Source organism: Ranitomeya variabilis, chromosome 5 (genome assembly GCF_051348905.1).
Source record: "Ranitomeya variabilis isolate aRanVar5 chromosome 5, aRanVar5.hap1, whole genome shotgun sequence".
Lineage (NCBI taxonomy): Eukaryota > Metazoa > Chordata > Amphibia > Anura > Dendrobatidae > Ranitomeya > Ranitomeya variabilis.
In genome coordinates this window covers 121,363,611-121,387,516 of record NC_135236.1, presented here as the reverse complement: position 1 = coordinate 121,387,516, position 23,906 = coordinate 121,363,611, and the positions used below count along the sequence as shown (strand labels likewise).

The 23,906-nt window shown below is 41.9% G+C and overlaps 1 protein-coding gene across 1 annotated transcript in view; it reads right to left on the bottom strand.

Annotated features, from left to right (window-relative positions):
• Positions 1-23,906, bottom strand: part of ADRA1A (adrenoceptor alpha 1A) — a 234,300-nt gene that overhangs the window by 53,679 nt on the left and 156,715 nt on the right. The window contains exon 2 of the mRNA XM_077263152.1: positions 6,483-8,085. Coding sequence (XP_077119267.1) covers positions 6,483-7,380 — 898 coding nt within the window. The 5' untranslated portion in view covers positions 7,381-8,085. The remainder of the gene's footprint in view (positions 1-6,482; positions 8,086-23,906) is intronic.

Genomic DNA, 23,906 nt, shown 5'->3' with positions numbered 1-23,906 from the left:
TTTTTATTGGTACAATTTTTGGGGTAAAAACAATGTTTTAATTGCTTGGATACTGCATTTTATTGCAATGTTGAGGTGACCAAAAAAACATAATTCTGGTGCTTCAATCTTTTTTCTCGTTACCAATCAGATTAATTTACCTTATATTTCGATAGATCGGACGTTTCTGAAAGCAGTGATACCAAAAATATTTTTTTATTATTTTATTTTGAATGGGGCAAAAGGAGGTGATTTGAAGTTTTATGTTTTTTTGTTTTTTTTCCATTTTTTAAAACATTTTTTTTTCTCCTTTTACTTACTTCCATAGATCCCTTAGGAGACTCGCAGCTGCAATCATCAGATAACCTGTCCTAAAGCTCTGCTACGTGTGTCATAAAACATGATCTCCTATGAATGCTGGCCTTAAAGGAGATTTAAAATGACGTGATCATGTGACAGGGGCGCTGATAGGCGTGTCTTAAGGCTTACATGAGTTAAATGCCGCTGTCAGATATTGACAACGGCATTTAACTTGTTAACGGTCCACCCGTGGCTGTTAGAGACACATGACAGCAGATTAGATCAGCTGTCATGTGCAGGGGAAGATGATCTTGGACATACCTATGCATCCTAGGTCGTATAGGGGTTAAAAAACAACAAAAAACAGAATACTAAAAGGGAAATCAGCAGGAATGAAGAGAAAAAAATGGCCACTTCTGACCTATTGACAAGTCCTCTTTAAGTCCCAAATTTTTGCAAAACTACAATTCCCAGCGAACCTTAACAGGCTGTGTAGCTTCATCACTTTTTTCCAATTCCATCCCCCAACAGGTAAAATTAAGTACAGTCAATCAAGAAAAAAAACAAATGCAATACAATGAATTAAAGTAATAAAATTCAGTTAGGAGAGTTGTGCCCCTGAATTCATACAGAATGTGAAGATGTTTAACAGCCTCGTGGGCCCTTTGAACAGTAGCACAGTAGCAGATTGAGCTGGGAAATTCTTCACAGTTAATTAAAACTTTGACTAATTAAAACAATTTTTTTTGGACTATCAGAGAAATAATTAACAACAAGGGTGCAATCATTCTTTACTAAATGCCATATATAAATAAGGACATGAATGCTAATTAATAAAAGCAGAATTAGTTATAAAAACAAGTTCAATCAATGTATAGAAATTGGAGCTTGGAGCAAATTAGACTGGCAGAACTGTTCTTTGGTTAGTGCCCTTTGCAGTGCCTTTAAAGGGAACCTATCACCCCGTTTTTTAAAGATTAGATAAAAATAGTGTGAAATAGGGGCAGAGCTGGGCTTTACATTAGTGCCTCTTTGGTGCCTTTACTCCCCCGTTAGGCTGCCGAAATACCTTAGTGAAGTGTCCGTTTTGACCTGTCACTCAAGCTGGTCAGGTCGGATGGGCGTGGTCACAGCGCTGTTTGTCCCCCAGGATCCTGCTCATCATTACGTTGGTGGCGTAGTGGTGTGCGCATGTCCAGCAGATGAATCCACTGCCCAGGAGATGAATAGCGGCACGGTCTTCGCTATTCAGCCGTTTACCGGTGGGCGCGGCCATCTTTCCTGTGGCCGCGCCTGCGCAGATGGAGTGCTCTGCTGCACAGGGCTTCAAGAAAATGGCCGCCGCGATCTCCATCTGCGCACGCGCGGAATCCCGCGGCCATTTTCCTGAAGCCCCTGGCAGCAGAGCGCTCCATCTGCGCAGGCGCGACCACAGGAAAGATGGCCGCGCCCACCGGTAAACGGCTGAATAGCGAAGACCGCGCCGCTATTCATCTCCTGGGCAGTGGATGGGGGACAAACAGCGCTGTGACCACGCCCATCCGACCTGACCAGCTTGAGTGACAGGTCAAAACGGACACTTCACTAAGGTATTTCGGCAGCCTAACGGGGGTGTAAAGGCACCAAAGAGGCACTAATGTAAAGCCCAGCTCTGCCCCTATTTCACACTATTTTTATCTAATCTTTAAAAAACGGGGTGATAGGTTCCCTTTAAACTGACATCTCTCCCGCTTCTGATGGGCCATATAGTGCCTAAAAATATAAGACTATTTTCCATGGGTTCCCTATAGGACATATATATCTAGAGGAATGTTGGCAAGATACAATTTTTTCATGCGTTTGTCCTTTACATATTATTCACATTGTTTTTGAAAACTTACCAATGTACTGCACTAATTAAAGGAGTTAATTTGGGAATTCTTTTATGTGTTAAAATGTAAAAACCTTAGCCATAAAAGAGTTCCTGGATTCACAACACTGCTCAGTTCTGTTGTATGATGTCCTACTCCCGTTGTCGCTGCTCTCATTCACCTCCAAATTCCTTGAACAGCATGCCTATGCTGAACTCCCCCTTCTCATCTAACTCTCTTTGACAATCTACAATCTGATTTCCATCCCAACTACTCAACCAAAACTGCGGTAGCCAAAATTAATAACAACTTACTTACCGCCAAAGCTAACCGATAATTCTCTATACTCCTCGTTCCAGACCCGTCTTCTGCCTTTGTCAAAGTCGACCATTCTCTCCTGCCCTCTCCTGGATCTACTCATACATTTTTAAATGCAGATTTAGAGTTTCCCACTCCTATACTAGCACCTCATCCCATCCTCTCTCTGCTGGTGTCCCACAAGGCTTTGTTCTGGGACCCCTACTCTTCTCAATCTATACCTTTGACCTGGGGCAACTTAAAAAGCCCCATGGCTTTCAGTACCATCTATATGCTGATGACACCCAGATCTACCTCTCTAGCCCAGATGTCACCTCTCTATTGTCGAGAATTCCAGAGTGTCTATCAGCCATAATCCTCTTTTTCTCATCACGCTTCCTAAAACTCAATGTGGAAAAAACTGAACTCATCATGTTTCCTCTTTCTCACTTAACTCCCCCACCCGAAGTATCTTTCACATAAAATTAAATCATGTTCTCGCCTGTACGGGAAGTTAGCTGCCTCGTATTAATCCTTGACTCTGCCCTGCTCTTCAATCCACACATCTAACCTCTTAACACTTTCTGCCACCTCCAACTCAAAAAATATTTCCAGAATCTGTCCTTTTCCCCAACCTAAAACTAATAAAATCTTAGTGCATGCTCTCATCATTTCCCGCCTCGGCTACTGCAACATTCTAACTAACACCAGACTAATTCACCTTTCTCCTCTTTACTCCTCTGCTTCTCCTCTCTACAAATTTCTTCATTAGCTCCCAATTCCCTAATGTATCCAGTTCAAACTACTAATACTGAGCTACAAAGCTGTCTATAATCTGTCTCCTCCATATATCCTCAAACTAATATCCCAATATCTTCCAACACTTAATGTCTGATCCTCCCAGGACCTCCTTTTCCTCTCTATACTTAAACATTCCTCACCCGATCACCTTTAAAACTTGAGTATTCCTCATCCTCTGGAATTCTGTGTCCCAACATGTCCGATTATCTACCACATTCAGAACGTTGAGACAAAACTTGAAAATGCATCAGTTCAAGAAAGTTTACAGTCTGCAATGAACTCGCTGCCACCTCACCACTTGAGCTGCCACAACCCACCATCAAACTGTCTTCTTCCCCATTATCCTGTAGACTGTAAGCCTGCAAGATCAGGACCCTTTCCCTTTTGTACTAGTCTGTCACAGTTTGTTCACTGTAATGTATATTTGTATTTTGTATGTAACTAGTGATGAGCGAGTATACTTGTTGCTCGGGTTTTCCCGAGCACGCTCGGGTGGTCTCCGAGTATTTGTGAGTGCTCGGAGATTTAGTTTTTGTCGACCAGCTGCATGATTTATGGCTGCTAGCCAGGCTGAGTACACGTGGGGGTTGCCTGGTTGCTAGGGAATCCCCACATGTATTTAAGCTGTCTAGCAGCTGCAAATCATGCAACAAAAACTAAATCTCCGAGCACTCACAAATACTCGGAGACCACCCGAGCATTCTCGGGAAAAACAGAGCAACGAGTATACTCGCTCATCACTATAATGTAACTTCTTCTCATGTACAATACAATGGAATCAATGGTTCTCTAAAAAAGCTACTTCTAAGCTACATGGAGACACGAGAATGGTAATCCTCCATGTCTCTCTGTATTGAGATATAGTAGTCAGTCTCCACCTACTAGCTCAGAGGAAACTAAAAAATTAAATAGAAGGGAAATTGGTGGAAAATGCAGGATAACGTTTATGTAATGGCCAGAAATAGTGTTACTCCACATGATGTACACACACAACAGCTTATTCACAAAGAAGAGTAGCCCCTTAAGGACCAGGGGTATTTCCGTTTTTGCGTCTCCATTTTTTGCTCCCCTTTTTCTCACAGCCATAACTTTTTTATTTTTCCGTCAATATGGCCATGTGAGGGATTGTTTTTTGCAGGACAAGTTGTACATTTGAATGGCACCATTGATTTTACCATATTTTGTACTGAAAAATTGGGAAAAAAATCCAAGTGCTGTGAAGTTGCAAAAAAAGAGCAATTCTACAATTTTTTTTAAATATTTTTTTTTTACCATGTTCACTAAGTGCTAAAACTGACCTGCCAATATGATTCTCCAGGTCATTATAAATTCACAGACACCAAACATGTTTAGATTTTTTATTGATACTATTTTGGTGTGTATACGATCTTTTGATCACCCATTATTGCATTTTATTGCAGTGTTGCAGAGACAAAAAAAAACATAAGTCTGGCATTTCGATATTTTTTCTCCCTACTTCGTTTACTGATTGGATTAATTATTTTTATATATTGATAGATCGGGCGATTCTGAGCACGGTGATACCAAATATGCGTACAGTTGATTTTTTTATTGTTTTATTTTGAATGTGGCGAATGGGGGGTAATTTGTACTTTTATATATTTTTTAAAAAACTTTTTTTTACTTGCTTTAATAGTCTCTATAGGAGACTAGAAGCTGCGGTCATCCGATCGCTTGTACTACATAGAGCATAGCATAGAGCCCTGCTCTTTGCTGCAGAAATGCTCACTTGCTATGAGCGCCGACCACTGAGTGGTGCTCATAACTATCCGGCTATGACAACCACAGGGTCTCCTGCAGACCTTGGGTTGTCATGCCAACCCAACGGCGACCCACGGTCATGTGACAGATGGGCGGGGTTAATGATGCGCTTCCTGAACGTGCATGTTTAATGCCGCTGCCAGAGTTTGATAGCGGCATTTAACATGTTAACAGCCACGGATAGATTCCACCCGTGGCTGTTAGGGGCACCTGACAGCTGATCAGATCAGCTGTCATGTGCTGGAAAAGGTGAGGGCTCATCGCCGGAGCCCGCACCAAACAGGGGGAGGCTTCCAATGTCAGATATATCCTTCATTGGACGTTAAGGGGTTAACCTAATAAGTGTCCTGAAGACGAGAACCCCCCTATATTAACTTGGAACTCAATTTGTAAACGTGAAAATTCCTCACATTGTCAGCTGCAAAATAATTTCTTTTCACAACATTGTATATTTTTGATCATTCTAAGCCCATTTTATTTAACTTTGAACTAACCCTATGGTAACAGGAAGCACCTCAATGTACATAGCTGCTTGGGCATGTCCGCAGGGAACATCATTTCTGTACATCATCATCAGCTTAGCAGCTGCTAAGGTCTTATGTTAATTAAAAAAATGAAAATATATTAGTTAAAAGCTTTGCTGCTGTAACACTCCATTACACACAGACTGTATAATTGAAACCTGGTTACACCTGATAATTAATTATGACAAAGGGGTTGCTTTACTGTGTCGCTGTGCACAAATCTGTATACTAGATTGGTACTATCAGGACCGAGCTGCTTGATTGTCTTGAGAGAACCAACATCTTGCCCATAGGATAGTATATTATAGAGCATTTCATTAAATAAGTCACTAATGAGAAAAAAACGTTGGTGCACCTAATTAAAGAAACACAGAAGGGCAATGTTTCTCTACAGCATGCTGCAGGAAGATTGACAATGAAAACATGATATCTGTAGGTTTATCCATAACTTGGTTGTCTTGTTTCAAAAAATTATTTTACATATTTTCTTGAAAACCTAGTATGGTAATTTACTTTTGCTTCCAAAGGTGTCCCAATCATCAGTTATCCACTCTGGTCGCTATTGTGGCTGTTGTACTTCCAGCCCAGTGCTCGACATAGAATATTCCCTCTGTTGGAATGCCAATGGTGGTGTGAAAGCGGCTGCAGCACTAACTGCTTTCTATGGTTAAGCTAGCCTTCTTCTCTGTCATAGCCAATGCATAACCCAAGAAGGTGGCTGGCTTAGCTATTGAAGTGAACCTGACAGCCTCATTCTCGCACAGCTTCGAGGCTATCTGCTGAAAGACAGTTAAGCCCAAGTTTGGAACTAAAGCTGCTCATATCTCAGCAATACCTGATGATTGTGGTACCATTGGAAATAAAAGTATATAAATAAGTTCTATACATTAATATTAGGAGTTCCTCAAAAACACTCTACACATACATTTTTATTTGTATTGTTTCTTACCTATAGGCATTGCCAGAAAAAATGGCAGCCAACAGAGGACAAAACATCCTACTACAATTCCCAAAGTCTTTGCTGCTTTCTTTTCCCTTGAAAACTTGAGGAGTCGCACTGAGAAGTGAGTCTTTTGCTTCGCACTGGAATTGGAATTTATACTATCCGGAGTGTTTTTTCGATGAATTCTCAAGGTTACCTCTTCAGAGTCTGATTTGTCACATTTCATTCCACAATTTAGGACTTTTCCCTCCCTTTTGGCCACAATATAGACCCTGAAATACATGATGAGGATGATGGTGAGTGGAAGGTAGAATGATCCAAAAGCTGAGAAGAGTACATAGCCTGGCTCTTCTGTAATTTCACAGATTGTTTCATCTTCTGGTGCTGGTTCTTTCCAGCCAAACAATGGTCCAACTGAGATTACAAGGGACAAGACCCATATACAAAGGAGAGCCAAAAGACCTCGTTTTTCAGTCATAATACTGGGGTATCTCAGTGGGTAACTAACACCAATGTAGCGGTCTATAGATATTACACATAGGCTCATTATGGAAGCTGTGCAACAAAGAACGTCAACAGCTGCCCATATATTACAGAAGATGCGGCCAAAGAGCCAATATCCTTGGATTTCAAAAGTAGCAGAGAAAGGAAGCACCATGGACATTAAGAGAAGGTCTGCAACCGCAAGGTTGACAATGAAATAGTGGGTTACAGTCTGTAGATGCCGATGACATGCCACCGAAAGAATGACCAAAATATTTCCAAGTACACCAAATGTGATGAATATTCCAAAAATGACTCCAATGATTATTGATTTGGAAATATTGTTTGTAGATGTCTGGAGGGTACAGTTTAGGCAGAGAGGGATGGACTCTACAGAGTTATTCTCGTTAAATAGGACCATGATCAAGAAAAATGATGTTCGTTCACAGAAATTATTTTCCCAGGTCTTTGACTGTAGAAATCTTGTTTATGAGTAAATGCTATGGAAATATTTTTTGGGGCCAAGAGGTACAGCCAGGCACTGATTAGCATGTAAAATGAAGAATTCAGCCAATACTGTGTTTACATTCCCATTAATTTAGATTGATGTGAAGATGGCAAATTTTACTCTCTGCTTTTGCAATGTTTTCTTTTAGTTTAGACACCGAGATGCATTACAGATGTTTGGATAAATCACTCGTCATTATTCTTTGCTGGAATAAAAGTTTTCGTACATCCTGCTGGACTCTGACACAACTCATTTTAGATCAAGTGTCCTTGGTTTAAATTGGTCGTTATTGTTTTTGGCTGTAAACCGTTGAGAGGTTCATCAACTAAGTGTGCTCCTTGGTGGTTATTACAATATATTTCTAGTGTTTCCGTTGAATGCTTTTTTATGAAAGTTTGAAACACTGCGATATAATCCGTTAATTCAGAGGAACCTCTAGATGGGATCTCCTGGAGTTCACAGATACATTTTAGGGCACTCCAATCCTTAAACAAGCCTTTTGGAGACGTTGATGTTGAAGGGTCACACCAGATGTCTGCTAGATAAAGTAGTAGAAACCGGAGCGTGTGATAATTAGAAGGACAAGTTCTTCTCATGTTAATCCAGTTGTGTATTCAGCTGAAACATAATAAGGCAATGGTTAGACATGTTTAAAGCCTTTTTTGTTAGTATCTTGCAGCCAATAATACGATGTACATGTGGTATATTAAGGTTTTACTTATAATGATAGCCAATATATAGCCATATGTACTTCCAACCGTAGCCTCAAATGCACAAGTGTAAGACTACTACTATCCATGCATATGTTTACATTGTATATACAGGTCCTTCTCAAAAAATTAGCATATAGTGTTAAATTTCATTATTTACCATAATGTAATGATTACAATTAAACTTTCATATATTATAGATTCATTATCCACCAACTGAAATTTGTCAGGTCTTTTATTGTTTTAATACTGATGATTTTGGCATACAACTCCTGATAACCCAAAAAACCTGTCTCAATAAATTAGCATATTTCACCCGTCCAATCAAATAAAAGTGTTTTTTAATAACAAACAAAAAAAACATCAAATAATAATGTTCAGTTATGCACTCAATACTTGGTCGGGAATCCTTTGGCAGAAATGACTGCTTCAATGCGGCGTGGCATGGAGGCAATCAGCCTGTGACACTGCTGAGATGTTATGGAGGCCCAGGATGCTTCAATAGCGGCCTTAAGCTCATCCAGAGTGTTGGGTCTTGCGTCTCTCAACTTTCTCTTCACAATATCCCACAGATTCTCTATGGGGTTCAGGTCAGGAGAGTTGGCAGGCCAATTGAGCACAGTAATACCATGGTCAGTAAACCATTTACCAGTGGTTTTGGCACTGTGAGCAGGTGCCAGGTCGTGCTGAAAAATGAAATCTTCATCTCCATAAAGCATTTCAGTCGATGGAAGCATGAAGTGCTCCAAAATCTCCTGATAGCTAGCTGCATTGACCCTGCCCTTGATGAAACACAGTGGACCAACACCAGCAGCTGACATGGCACCCCACACCATCACTGACTGTGGGTACTTGACACTGGACTTCAGGCATTTTGGCATTTCCTTCTCCCCAGTCTTCCTCCAGACTCTGGCACCTTGATTTCCGAATGACATGCAAAATTTGCTTTCATCAGAAAAAAGTACTTGGGACCACTTAGCAACAGTCCAGTGCTGCTTCTCTGTAGCCCAGGTCAGGCGCTTCTGCCGCTGTTTATGGTTCAAAAGTGGCTTTACCTGGGGAATGCGGCACCTGTAGCCCATTTCCTGCACACGCCTGTGCACGGTGGCTCTGGATGTTTCCACACCAGACTCAGTCCACTGCTTCCTCAGGTTCCCCAAGGTCTGGAATCGGTCCTCCTCCACAATCTTCCTCAGGGTCCGGTCACCTCTTCTCGTTGTACAGCGTTTTCTGCCACATTGTTTCCTTCCAACAGACTTACCATTGAGGTGCCTTGATACAGCCTATTTGTTGAGAAATTTCTTTCTGGGTCTTACCCTCTTGCTTGAGGGTGTCAATGATGGCCTTCTTGACATCTGTCAGGTCGCTAGTCTTACCCATGATGGGGGTTTTGAGTAATGAACCAGGCAGGGAGTTTTTAAAAGCCTCAGGTATCTTTTGCATGTGTTTAGAGTTAATTAGTTGATTCAGAAGATTAGGGTAATAGGTCATTTAGAGAACCTTTTCTTGATATGCTAATTTATTGAGACAGGTTTTTTGGGTTATCAGGAGTTGTAGGCCAAAATCATCAGTATTAAAACAATAAAAGACCTGACAAATTTCAGTTGGTGGATAATGAATCTATAATATATGAAAGTTTAATTGTAATCATTACATTATGGTAAATAATGAAATTTAACACTATATGCTAATTTTTTGAGAAGGACCTGTAGATACAAACTTTGGTGTAAGAAAATGGCTCCAGTGCAGTTTAGAAAATGAAATATGAACTCTTGAGTTCCTGGTTCCTATGAAGAATTTTTTTTTTTTTTTTAACAAGGGAGACTCATTACACTAATGCATACGGTATGTGTCTGCCAAGGCTCTTCAATAAAGCTGAACACAGGGATCATAATTTCCTCTTAGGTGCTCCTGTTGAGATTCCCACAAACTGACTCCCATGGCTCTGATAAATTTCCCGCCATGGTGCCATTTAAGTAAAGTGCCACACAGTGATCTTATATTAGTGCCTGACAGTTTCAGCCACAATGCCCACAACACACTCATCAACAGAATTCTCACTGCGCCCACCAGAATCTGTCACAGGACTCTTATTACAATGGTGCTGCTAACAGCAGCCGTGAAGTGGCTAATTTTGCTTCAATTAAATGTGAACAATATCACTGTTCAGTTTTAAAGCATATGTATGGTTTTATTTTGCCTGCCAGGAAATCACCTTTGGGGCTCTCTCATACTGGCAGATACGGAGCAGTGCAGTACGAGAAAAAACATTGTATTCCACTCTGAACAATGTTATTAAATGAGTCAGTGCTCATCTGCGAGTTTTTCCTCAGCTCTAATCGGACATCTCGCCAGTGCAAGTCAATAGGTGAGAGAAAAAAATGGACCATGCGCTGCCTGATTTTTACACTCACATCTCAAAGGAAAGCCGACATTTCATCAGCCAAGCACAGTACATCCACAGCCCGAATTATCAGAATAGAGAGATAGATGATAGATCGATATACAGAATAGATAGGTGTTCCATAGCTACTTAATGTCACAAGCCCCCTACAGATAATAAACTGGCACCCTTTAGTGCCTTTCATGTGGCACTAAAGGGTGTTTAGCCTTATGTAACCTATTACGGTAAATAAATAAATAATTTTTAAAAATGATGTGGGTCCCCTCTAATTTTTATAACCAGCCAAGGTAAATCAGACAGCTGTGGGCTTATATTATCAGGAGCAGCTGCAGGTTGGTATTTTTAAGCTGGGAAGGTACCAATATCCATGAACCTTCCCAGCCTGATAATATCTTAATATCAGCTCCCGGCTGTCTGATTAATTTTAGCTGGTTATCAAAAATAGCGGAAACCTCACGTCGTTGTTTTTATTTATTAATCAGTTATTTAAAAATAAATGAATGATAAAAATTATGTGCTCCGTTATGGACCCCGAACACAGACTTCTCCAAGAAGCCGGCAGCTGAAGGTTGCAGCCCACAGCAGTCAGTTTTGCCCACATTATTTTTTTATTTATATCACTGGCCCCGGCTGATGAATTCTCCATCTGTTAGCAGTGACAGCAGGCATAGGCTGAGGGGAGTAGTGCTCCCTCATCAGCCAACGCATGTGACCATTGGTAACCTTTTTACCGCTGGTCACAGCTGCTGGCACACGCTGTCATCTGTCTGACACGCAGTAATGATCGTACCGCTGATCATAGCCCATGTTTGCCGCAGAGGCAGTGTGGCAAACAACAGATGAATGGGATTAGGGTTCGTGTTCCATTCTGGTTCCCGAACAAAACTTTTCTTAGATGTTTGACAGAACCAGAACATCCACGGGTTCGCCCATCTCTACTGGTTATCAAAAATAGGTGGGGGTGCAAACTTCATTTTTTATTTTTTTAGTTCCCAGCAGCGACCTGGGAGTCAGATGTAACCAGTAGTCTTTCTCATGCTGTTCCTATTCCATTTTGGTGCTGTTTCCATTCAATTCAGCGATTTTCCTGAACCCTCCCAGCACTTCTGCTAGGGTATTGAGGAAAAATGCTTGAGTTTATATACCGATAACTTGAGCATTTTAGTGATGAATCATCACTATTGTACACCCTTTGTAATAAATAACTGCAATCGACTTCTATAATGATCAATAAACTTCTTATACCTCTCAACAGGAATTTTGAATCACTCTTCTTTTGCAAACTGCTCCAGGTCTCTCACATTTGAAGGGTGCCTGCTGCCAACAGAAATTTTAAGATCTCTCCAAGGTGTTCAATGGGATTCAGATCCGGTTACATTGCTGTCCACTAAAGAACTCTCCAGCGCTTTGTTTCCATCCATTTCTGGGTGCTTCTTGAAGTATGTTTGGGGTCATTGTCCTGCTAGAAGACCCATGACCTAGGATACAAAACCAGCTTTCTGACACTGGGCACTACATTGCGATCCAAAATCCTTTAGTAATCTTCAGATTACATGATGCCTTGTGTAGTGCAGCATAAGACGGTAGCCACGGGGGAGGAACTTGTCTCCTCCTTTCACATCCCGACGTGCTACATGAAAGTGTGGTTCCCAGCAGGCTTCCTTTGTAGTCTACTCTAGGGCCAGTGAAGCACACTGTTTCACACTACTTCGGCACAACCCAGCTTGTCACTCTACTCATTCAGCGGTTCCATGTCCTATTTCTTTCATTACTGGTTCTCCGGATCTACTGCTCGGGACCCGCACTAGTCCCATGAACTTAGTCCTCTTTAGCTCTGTGACCTTCGGTCTTTTGCAAGCTCAGGGTTCCTTCTGACTCATTGTACTATTCAAGGACCCTTTTCCAGAAGTCCCCTCTGTCTCATAGGTTACTTCAGCATCTCATTATCCCTGTCCATAAGTCTCCTTTCCTTTTGTGGGTCATCCCAACATTAGCACTGGTCTCTTCATTCTACAAACCCGACTACCTGACTATCTACAGGAAGCAGTCTCTTTCCCTAAACTAAGTTCCTCCCATTATGAGCTAGCCCTCCACTATGGGCTAGTCCAAAATATTAACTCTATCTTACCTTAACGTCACTACCTAAACTACAGTCAACTAGCTTATGCGACCTACCTTATGTACTAAACCCTAAAGTAAATGTCCCTTCATTACCTACAGTGGATTGCGAAAATATTCACCCCCTTGGATTTTTACCTATTTTGTTACATTACAATTGTGAATAAATATTTTTGTAATCCGATTTGTGTGTGATGCATCTGCACTAAATAGTCTAATTTGGTTAAGCGAGGTGAGAAAACTCTAGGCATAAATTAAATTTAAGGGATCAAATAACTAAAAATAGGCATGTGCATACATATTCACTCATTTTACTATGAAGCCCCTACAAATTTATGTTGCAAACAATTACCTTCATAAGTCAAATGCTTAGTGAAAGGAAGTCCACCTGTGTGCAATCTAAGTGTCACATGTCTGTCACTATATACTGTACACTTTACCTTTACTGAAAGGCCACAGAGGCTGCAACACCATTAAGCAAGAGGAACCAAACACCACCATGAAGATCAAGGAAATCTCCAAACAAGTCAGGGACAAGTCAGGGTTGGGTTATAGAAAAATATCCCGATCTCTGATTATCCCCTGGAACAACATCAAATCCATTTTCATCAAATGGAAAGATCATGGTACCACAACAAACCGTCACAATAAGAAAACCAAATGTTCACAGTTGTAGGCATGTTCTTTACATGAACTGATGCAAACTTTAAAAAAAACAGTGAACTTCTAAGTTGTGAGGTAGCAAAACACAAAAAGTGTCAAGGGGGTGAATACTTTTCCTAGCCACTGTTGCTATATACCGTATACTGTAAGTCCCCCTTTCGGCTTATACTCGAGTCAAACCCAGGGGTCAGCAGGGGAGGGGGAGCTGGGGCTGTCTAATTATACTCATCTGCTCCTGGCACGGTCTTTGGTTCCCCGGCGCTGCAGCTTATTCCTGTTCTGAGTGGTCCCATGGTACCGCTCATTACAGTAATGAATATGTGGCTCCACCTCCCATAGGGGTGGAGCCACATATTTATTACTGTAATGAGCGGTAATGGTGACGGTTCAATACAGCTCAATATAGCAAGTGCTGGGGGCCTGAGCGACGAGAGGTATGTGATTCTCTTTTTTTTATCGCAGCAACAGCAAATGGGGCAAGTGTCTATATGGAGCATCTTATGGGGCCATAATTAACGTTTGTGCAGCATTATATGGAGCAAGTGTCTATGGAGTATCTTATGGGGCCATAATTAACGTTTGTGCAGCATTATATGGGGCAAGTGTCTATATGGAGTATCTTATGGGGCCATAATTAATGTTTGTGCAGCATTATATGGGGCAAGTGTCTATATGGAGCATCTCATGGGGCCATAATTAATGTTTGTGCAGCACTGTATGGGGCAAGTGTCTATATGGAGCATCTTATGGGGCCATAATTAACGTTTGTGCAGCATTATATGGGGCAAGTGCCTATATGAAGTATCTTATGGGGCCATAATTAACGTTTGTGCAGCATTATATGGGCCAAGTGTCTATATGGAGCATCTTATGGGGCCATAATTAACGTTTGTGCAGCACTGTATGGGGCAAGTGTCTATATGGAGTATCTTATGGGGCATAATTAACGTTTGTGCAGTACTGCATGGGGCAAATATCTTTATGGAGCATCTTATTAACTTTTATGCACGATTATATGGGGCATATTTTAATATGGAGCATCTTATGGGGCCCATCATAAACTTTATGGAGCATTATATGGGGCTCTTGATTCAATATCAATATTCAAAAACACTTAACCTACTGATGTCTCAATTAATTTTACTTTTATTGGGATCTATTTTTGCTTTTGACATTTACCTTTAGCTGCTGCATTTCCCACCCTAGGCTTATACTCGAGTCATTAAGTTTTCCCAGTTTTTTGTGGCAAAATTAGGGGGGTCAGCTTATACTCGAGTATATACGGTATATACATGTATATTAATGCTTCCGGGTTTTATGAGCTGTTGAAAGAGTTGGGTGGAGTGGGATCGAGTGCTCACTTTACCTCCAGTTCCGTGTCTTGGAACGGGCTACAAAAAGTAGTTTACCTACCTAATTTGGTGTCTGTGTTGAGGTATGCAGACCTTTAGTGTTGTCTACCTCTGCTAAGGACTAAAGAGGTAGACACTAACCCGAGCGGGCAAACCCGTTGTTAGGGGTCGAGTTCCCGCCTCTGCACAGGGGGAATCTCGGGCCATCTCCGCTGCAGTTTCCCATTCTTCTGCCATAGTGGAGCCTGCTCAGCGGAGACGTCGGTCCCAGCGTCTCGCTCAGTCTGACTCTGTGCAAAGGGTTACTGCTGCTTTTCCAGCTTCTGCCATTGAAGTCAGTGCTGGGCAGCGGCGAGCAGATGCTTTTGGGACTAAGTCCTGCTTTTTCCCTTCTGAGCATGCCCAGGGTAAGAGCTCTCATTGGAGATCAAGGGTCACATGCTTAGATACTGCAGCAAAACCCATTGGTTCTCCAGGAAGGTCCTGAAGTTGCTCAGGCTCTGTGGTAGCCTCTCATTGGTCCTTCCAGGAAGGCCCTGTACTTGCTCCAGCTATAAAAGGTTCGCATGGCTGCACAGCCATGCGCTAGTATCAATTCATGTCATGAGTTTTGCGCCTATGTGGTCACTCTTGTGTGTATTCAGGGACCCGGCTGAAATAAGCCACTTAGAATACCGGCACCTCCGGTGAGGAGATTGTGTGTATGGTTTCAGGGCCCCGGCTGAAATAAGCCACTTAGAATACCGACTCCTCCGGTGAGGAGATTGTATAATTGCCTCCTAGACTGCGTGACCACAAGCTGCTATCTGTTCAGCAGTTACTGTGTATTCCTGTGAAGTTTAACAGGACACAGTCCTTTCTGTGAAGCAACAGAGTTCGCTTCTACCGCCATATAGTGCCGCCGTTTGCCAGCAGCAGGATCTTTTCCTGCACGGTGGACTCCGGGCTGCGAACGCACCAAATAACATCTCTATATTTACTTGCTGCGTTCCGCCAGCCCTAACATCCGTACTACTGTATGAACTATTTACTTTGCTTTCACTTTGTGGCGGAAAATGCTGTTCTGTTTACATTGAACAGATTTATGGACTAAAGTAAATCTCTCTCTTTTGCACAAAAAGACTTTGTCCTTGTGCCTACCTGAAACCACTGTCAAAGAGTGAGTGGATCCCTGCATTATACCTATATATAAATATATACATATACAGATATATACATATTTAGTCTGTAGTGTGTATCCTATAAGTGTATCATACAAGTGTGAAGATCAGAATTAATTCCAGAATTGAACCAGAAGGTAACTTCACACAGTCACTGTAAACAATGTTTCTGATTGTTTTCACTCTCACCCCTATAATCCTTCACTTTCTGCTAACGCCCGTAATCCCTACTCCTAGTAAGGAACTGTTCATCTCTTCTTCAATCCTCCCCATCCATCTCACCTCCTCCTCTGAACTGTTCCTCTACATACAATCCTCTGTCTCCAAACACAGACAGCCACCTCATGCCCTCTCCTGCTCCCACCTGCTAACACTTTCTCTGCTCCTTCTCACTGCTGGTGATATCTCTCCAAATCCTGGTCCTCCTCACCACATCCCCACAGTCATTTCTACCTCCCATCCACGCTCTATCACAAATTTCCATAACCTCTCTAACCTTAAACCCATTCGTCCAGCCCCCGCTTCCCCAGTCCCATTAACAGGAGCTCTGTGGAACACTCGCTCTGTCTGCAACAAGCTTTCCTACATCCATAATCTCTTTGTTAGTACCAAACTTTCCTTCGTCTCCATCACCGAAACCTGGCTCACCCCTTCTGACACAGCCTCTCCTGCTGAACTTTCGTATGGTGGATTCCACCTTTCTCACACACCCCGCCCCAGCAGCAAGCATGGTGGAGGACTTGGTTTTCTCCTGTCAGATAACTGTTCCTTCACCCCAATCCAATTACCACCCTCTATTACCCTCCCTTCCTTTGAGGTGCACTCTGTGTGCATCTACCCCCTCCTAGGGCCAGCAACCACCTTCTTTGACCACTTCACCACCTGGCTACTTCACTTCCTCTCCACTGACATCCCCACTATCATCTTGGGTGACTTCAACATCCCCATTGACACTTCCTTCTCAGCTGCCACTAAACGTCTATCTCTCACTTCCTCCTTTGGCCTCACTCAGTGGTCTTCTACAGCCACCCACAAAGATGGCCACACACTGGACCTCATCTTCACCCACCTCTGCTCCCTATCTAACCTCTCTAACTCACCTCTTCCTCTTTCTGACCACAACTTACTCACATTCTCTTCAGTCTCTACTTCTTGTCTACAATCCCCAACACACAAACTTGCACACCCTCGCAGAAATCTTAAACACCTCGATCTACACTCACTCTCTGAATCCCTTCTCCCTCTTACAGAAATAAGTTCCCTACACAATGCGGATGCCGCTGCCACTCTATATAACACAATAGCTGTAGCTTTGGAATCTGTTGCCCCTCTCACACATACCAAAGGTCGGAAAAAACACAGACAGCCCTGGCACACCAGCCTGACCAAAGAACTGAGGCGAGCTTCCAGTGCTGCTGAGTGGAGATGGAAAAGATCCCACTCCAACGAGCACTTCATCGCAATCAAACAGTCCCTCACTACTTTCAAGGCCACACTCACCACAGCTAAACAAACCTACTTCTCATCTCTCACATCCTCCCTGTCTCACAACCCTAAACAGTTATTCAACACTTTCAATTCTCTCCTTGGTCCCCCAGCACCTCCTCTCTCACCACTTTGCCTCATTTTTCAAGCAGATGATTGATAACATCAAAGACACTTTTGGTCAACAACCCCCAGAGCCCTTCCTCCCAACTTCCCAGCCCTCCACCTCCAAAACCAACTTCTCCATCATTACAGAAGATCGACTCTCCACTCTACTCTCAAGATTGCATCTCACCACCTGTGCACTTGACCCGATCCCATCCCACTTCATCCCAAACCTCACCACAGTCTTTATTCCAACCCTAACCCATCTCTTCCACCTATCACTAACAACTGGTGATTTCCCCTCCAGCTATAAACATGCCTCAATCGCACCTATCCTCAAAAAGCCCTCTCTTGACCCATCCTCTGTATCTATCGCCCCATATCACTTCTTTCTTATGCCTCAAAACTACTGGAACAACACGTCCATCTTGAACTGTTCCCTCTTGTCACCAATGACCTATTAACCGCCAACAGCAAGTGACACTTCTCTGTCCTCCTCCTCCTGGACCTGTACTCTGTCTTTGACACAGTGGTCCATTCCCTATTATTACAGACCCTCTCATCCCTTGGCATCACAGACTTGACCCTATCCTGGATCTCATCATACCTAACAGACCGGACATTCAGCGTCTCACACTCACACACCACCTACTCACCTCGCCCCCTATCTGTTGGAGTCCCGCAAGGTTCAGTCCTAGGGCCCCTGCACATCTCCATTTACACATTTGGCCTGGGACAGCTTATAGAATCTCACAGCTTTCAGTATCATCTCTATGCTGATGACACACAAATCTACCTCTCTGGACCAGATATCACCACCCTACTAACCAGAATCCCTAAATGTCTGTCCGCTATTTCATCCTTCTTCTCCACTAGATTTCTAAAACTTAACATGGACAAAACAGAATTGATAATCTTTTCCCCATCTCACGTGACCCCCCAACGATCCTATCCATTACAGTAAACGGCTGCCCACTCTCCCCAGTCCCACAAGCTCACTGCCTCGGGGTAATCCTTGACACTGATCTCTCCTTCAAACCACATATCCAAACCCTTTCCACTTCCTGCCACCTTCAACTCAAAAATATCTCATGGATCCGTACATTTCTAAACCAAGAATCTGCAAAAACCCTAGTCCACGCCCTCATCATCTCCTGCCTTGACTACTACAACCTCCTGCTCCGTGGCCTCCCCTCAAACACTCTCGCACCCCTCCAATCTATTCTAAACTCTGCTGCCTGACTAATCCACCTGTCCCCCTGCTATTCCCCAGCCTCTCACCTCTGTCAATCCCTTCACTGGCTCCCCATTGCACAGAGACTCCAGTGCAAAACCCTAACCATGGCATACAAAGCCATCCACAACCTGTCTCCTCCATACATCTGTGACCTCGTCTCCCAGTACTTACTTGCACGCAACCTCTGATCCTTACAAGATCTCCTTCTCTTGTATTGTTTAAGATTATTGTACTTGTTCACTGGATATGTCACATTTTTTTACGATAATGAAAAATGTCATCTGATGTTCTTGTTAAATCTTTATTATAATAATGATCTTTATTTTTATATAGCGCTAACATATTCCGCAGCGCTTTTGTTAAAGAGATTTTACAATAACTTCATTAATGTATTTGACATTTTTCCCCCAAAAATGAGTTTTATATTCATACTGATACTCTCCCAGGTTTTCCCATTTTGATATATCATATTACTGTAGATACACAATACAAAATAACTTCGATGCCAGTTCAATGACAAATGATATATTGTACACTTGACTTAAACTTGACAATGACAACACAAATGTCTGTTTGGAAAAACAATAAAATGTTTTTCTTTTCACTGTGGTATAGAATAAATCCCTCCAGAGAAGAGGTCAAAGAGAGGAGAAAACATTCCTTCATCTTTTTCGTTACTTAATGATAACCAAGTATGGCAGGAAAGGTTTCAATCTCCTTTACCAACTAGAAGCAAAAGTGAAAAGAGAAGTTTAGATATGCACAACCCATTAAAAAATAAAGTGATGAAGTATAATGAGATACCAATACGGAAGGTTTGGGAGAGTGATATGCAAACTGAAAGAGTGTTATTTCGCTTTTATCATCATTTATAGATACATCAAGCAATAAATGTCATGTTACTAGCTTGGAATTGGTTGCATATCAGTAGGCGGATATGTCAAATATCCTCACGCTTAAAAGGGGGGTCCCATGTGGAGAGAGGGGGCTAAAAAGGTCACTCCTCTTGCAGACTCGGTGTGACTGGTGGCCACTGAATGGGCACTGTATAGTGTTGAGCGACTATGATCGTTACTCGAGTTCTCCGAGCATGCTTGGGTGTTCTCCGAGTATTTCGGTGTGTTTGCAGATTTAGGTAATGTCGACGCAGCTGCATGATTTGCGGCTGCTTGACAGCTTGAATACATGTGGGGGTTGCCTGTTAGTTAGGGAATCCCCACATGTATTCAAGCTGTCTAGCAGCTGCAAATCATGCAGCTGCGTCGACATAAACTAAATCTCTGAGCACGCTGAAATACTCGGATCACCTGAGCATGCTCGGAGAAACTCGAGTAACTAGCATATTTGCTCATCAGTCATCACTAGCACTGTGTAATTCTACAGTTCGCTTGCAGTCACAGAAGCAGTAGAAATGACCAATCACAAAGAGTTTCAACTGATCGCAGAAGGATTAAGGGGCTCAAGAGGCTGTAGTACCCATTATACTCGCTATACATATTAGATAAAAAGTTGATTAAACATGGCTGATCAATTGTTTGCTAGATCTTGATACAATTGAATATTCCAAAATACAATTACATTAAAATGAACCTAACAGCTAACACATGGTTCCCGATCCAAGGGCAGCATATATCATACAATGGCTGCACGATTACAGGCAAATATGTTCAACTCTGAAATATTTCAGAGAAATACATAGTTAATTAGCCTCTGGGAATAGTCAGACAAGTAAGTCCCTGGTGGCTTCCCCCTGCCCTGGATTGATACAGTTATATGAAAAAGTTTGGGCACCCCTATTAATCTTAAGCTTAATGTTTTATAAAAATTGTTTTTTTTGCAACAGCTATTTCAGTTTCATATATCTAATAACTGTTGGACACAGTAATGTTTCTGCCTTGAAATGAGGTTTATTGTACTAACAGAAAATGTGCAATCTGCATTCAAACAAAATTTGACAGGTGCATAAGTATGGGCACCTCACCAGAAAAGTGACATTAATATTTAGTAGATCCTCCTTTTGCAAAAATAACAGCCTCTAGTCGCTTCCTATAGCTTTTAATGAGTTCCTGGATGAAGGTATTTTTGACCATTCCTCTTTACAAAACAATTCCAGTTCAGTTAAGTTTGATGGTCGCCGAGCATGGACAGCCCTCTTCAAATGATCCCACAGATGTTCAATGATATTCAGGTCTGGGAACTGGGATGGCCATTCCAGAACAGTGTAATTGTTCCTCTGCATGAATGCCTGAGTAGATTTGAAGCGGTGTTTTGGATCATTGTCTTGCTGAAAGATCCACCCCCTGCGTAACTTCAACTTTGTCACTGATTCATGAACATTATTGTCAAGAATCTGCTGATACTGAGAGGAATCCATGCGTCCCTCAACTTTAACAAGATTCCCGGTGCCGGCATTGGCCCAAAGCATGATGGAACCTCCACCAAATTTTACTGTGGGTAGCAAGTGTTTTTCCTGGAATGCTGTGTTATTTTGCCGCCATGCATAACGCCTTTTTGTATGACCAAACAATTCAATCTTGGTTTCATCAGTCCACAGGACCTTCTTCCAAAAAGAAATTGGCTTTTCCAAATGTGTTTTGCATACCTCAGCCAACTCTGTTTGTGGTGTGCTTGCAGAAATGGCTTCTTTCGCATCACTCTCCCATACAGCTTCTCCTTGTGCAAAGTGCGTTGTATAGTTGACAGATGCACAGTGACACCATCTGCAGCAAGTTGATGCTGCAGATCTCTGGAGGTGGTCTGAGGATTGTCCTTGACTGATCTCACCATTCTTCTTCTCTACCTTTCTGATGTTTTTCTTGGCCTGCCACTTCTGGCCTTATCAAGAACTGTACCTGTGTTCTTCCATTTCCTTACTATGTTCCTCACAGTGGAAATTGACAGGTTAAATCTCTGAGACAGCTTTTTGTATCCTTCCCATGAACAACTATGTTGAATAATCTTTGTTTTCAGATCATTTGACAGTTGTTTTGAGGAGCCCATGATGCCACTCTTCAGAGGAGATTCAAACAGGAGAACAACTTGCAAGTGACCACTTTAAGTAGCTTTTCTCATGATTGCATACACCTGGCTATGAAGTTCAAAGCTCAATGAGGTTACAAAAAAAAAAAAAAAGCTTTAGTAAGTCAGTAAAAAGTAGGTAGGAGTATTTAAAACAAGAAAATGATAAGGGTGCCCATACTTATGCACCTGTCAAATTTTGTTTGAATGCAGATTGCACATTTTCTGTTAGTACAATAAACCTCAATTCAAGGCAGAAACTTTACTGTGTCCAACAGTTATTAGATATATGAAACTGAAATAGCTGTTGCAAAAAAAACAATTTTTATAAAACATTAAGCTTAAGATTAATAGGGGTGCCCAAATTTTTTCATATAACTGTATGTCTCTTCCTACGGTGTCTAATAAACTGTTATTCTCTGAAATGCCGCAGCATTTTATAGTTAATCATAAATGAGTGGAATCATACAGTCACTGTCTGATGCAAGTTGCGCGTGGATCGGGAAGCATGTATCAGCTTTCAGGTTCCCTTTAACTGTTACAACAGACCATTTTTGGGGGTATAGGTTTCAGAAAATTCTTGGCCAAACTACCGAGATGCAAGTCACGCACCACTGCATAAAAGATCCACACTACCAACACAAGTTTAACCTGATACATATAGCTTTTTAAGAATTATTGCTTTTATATTTTGCCATAACCATCAGCCATACTGGATGAAATGATTGATTTTGTCCAATTTATGCCCAAAGTGTATGAAGAGCTTTACACTGCATTTATGATAAAATATAGGTGGTAAGATTATAACAGATTCATGAATAGTGCATGAAATACCTGCAAGCTTCAATATGTCTATGTCTACACTATGCCAATGAAGAGAAGGTATAAATAGAATATTAGATGGAACATCAGGATTTTTTCCATGTATAATCTTACTATCATGACTTCACCATCAAGTGACTGTAGACAGTAATGATAGAATTAGAGATTCTAGTGTAGAGTCATCTTTAGTTCCAGTATATAAATGGAAACGTTTACAGGGTCATCAATTCAATCTTAAGTCTAATGTTTATGGGGGGGCTTCAGTCTGTAAATTGTAATATTCTAAATGGGTTGTACACATCAACATATATTTTTAGATAGGCTCAGAACTAGTTAAAAAAAATTAAAGAAACTCTCTACACATCACCAGTGACATCCGAAGACTTCTACCCAGCATGGCCTCCCCACACAGTCTCTTCAGAAATTATATCTCAGGATAGGGACATGAGACCACTGCAGCTAGTCACTGGCTGGGGTGGGTCACTTCTGTGACCAGTGATTGGCTGAGTAGTCATTTCCTGTGTGTTGAGAACGACCAGGAAGTAGAGACCAACGGGGACAGGAGCCGAGTATCATGTGTCTGTGCTACGAACCTCTCGCACAGAGAGGATCGGAGCACAGCTGCGGAGGAGGCGGAGGCGGATTTCACTCGCATGTTGAAAACAGCCAAGAAAAATAACACTGATGTGAGCTGCCCCATAGATGACTACTGGTCCGAGTACTATGCGATGTTCTATGGCATAGCACTCATCCGTATTCATCGCTAGTGTGACCCCGGCCGAAGGGAAGTACTCATCGCTATCTCCCCCAGTGTACAATAGCCCTTGGCTACCTGGCTGTGAGGGAAGCTACACTACAGCCCAATTACCTGAGCAGTTGAAAATCTGTACAGGAAAAATTTGAATCGTTCAAAGAGGTCAGACTCCCAAAAAGCATAAAGTGAATGCGTATGAAAGCTCTGCCCTCACTGCTAAGAGATTGGAAAACCCTAAGAATTAGATTTTTTCTTCCACATGCTAAATATAAAGTCTCTTAGCTAAAGACAACGTGACAGACTTCCCGAGTTAAATGAAGCTGAACAGTTTTGTCTATTTGTTTATTAATCATGAACTCTACGACAGGCAATTTGACAGAGGCAATTAGTAAAACCCACTGAGTACTTATATTCTGTGTAAATATTTGTTTCCCCGAAAAACAAGGTTCAGCGTCTTGTCATCACAATCCTTGGTTGTCAGGCATTTATGACAAAACATTCTAATTTATACAGATTATATTATTTTATACATATTGGAGTCAAAGTTATAATATACGGTCATCCTTTGGTGAATTTTTTTATGTAAATCACGTATTTGTGGCTAAACATCA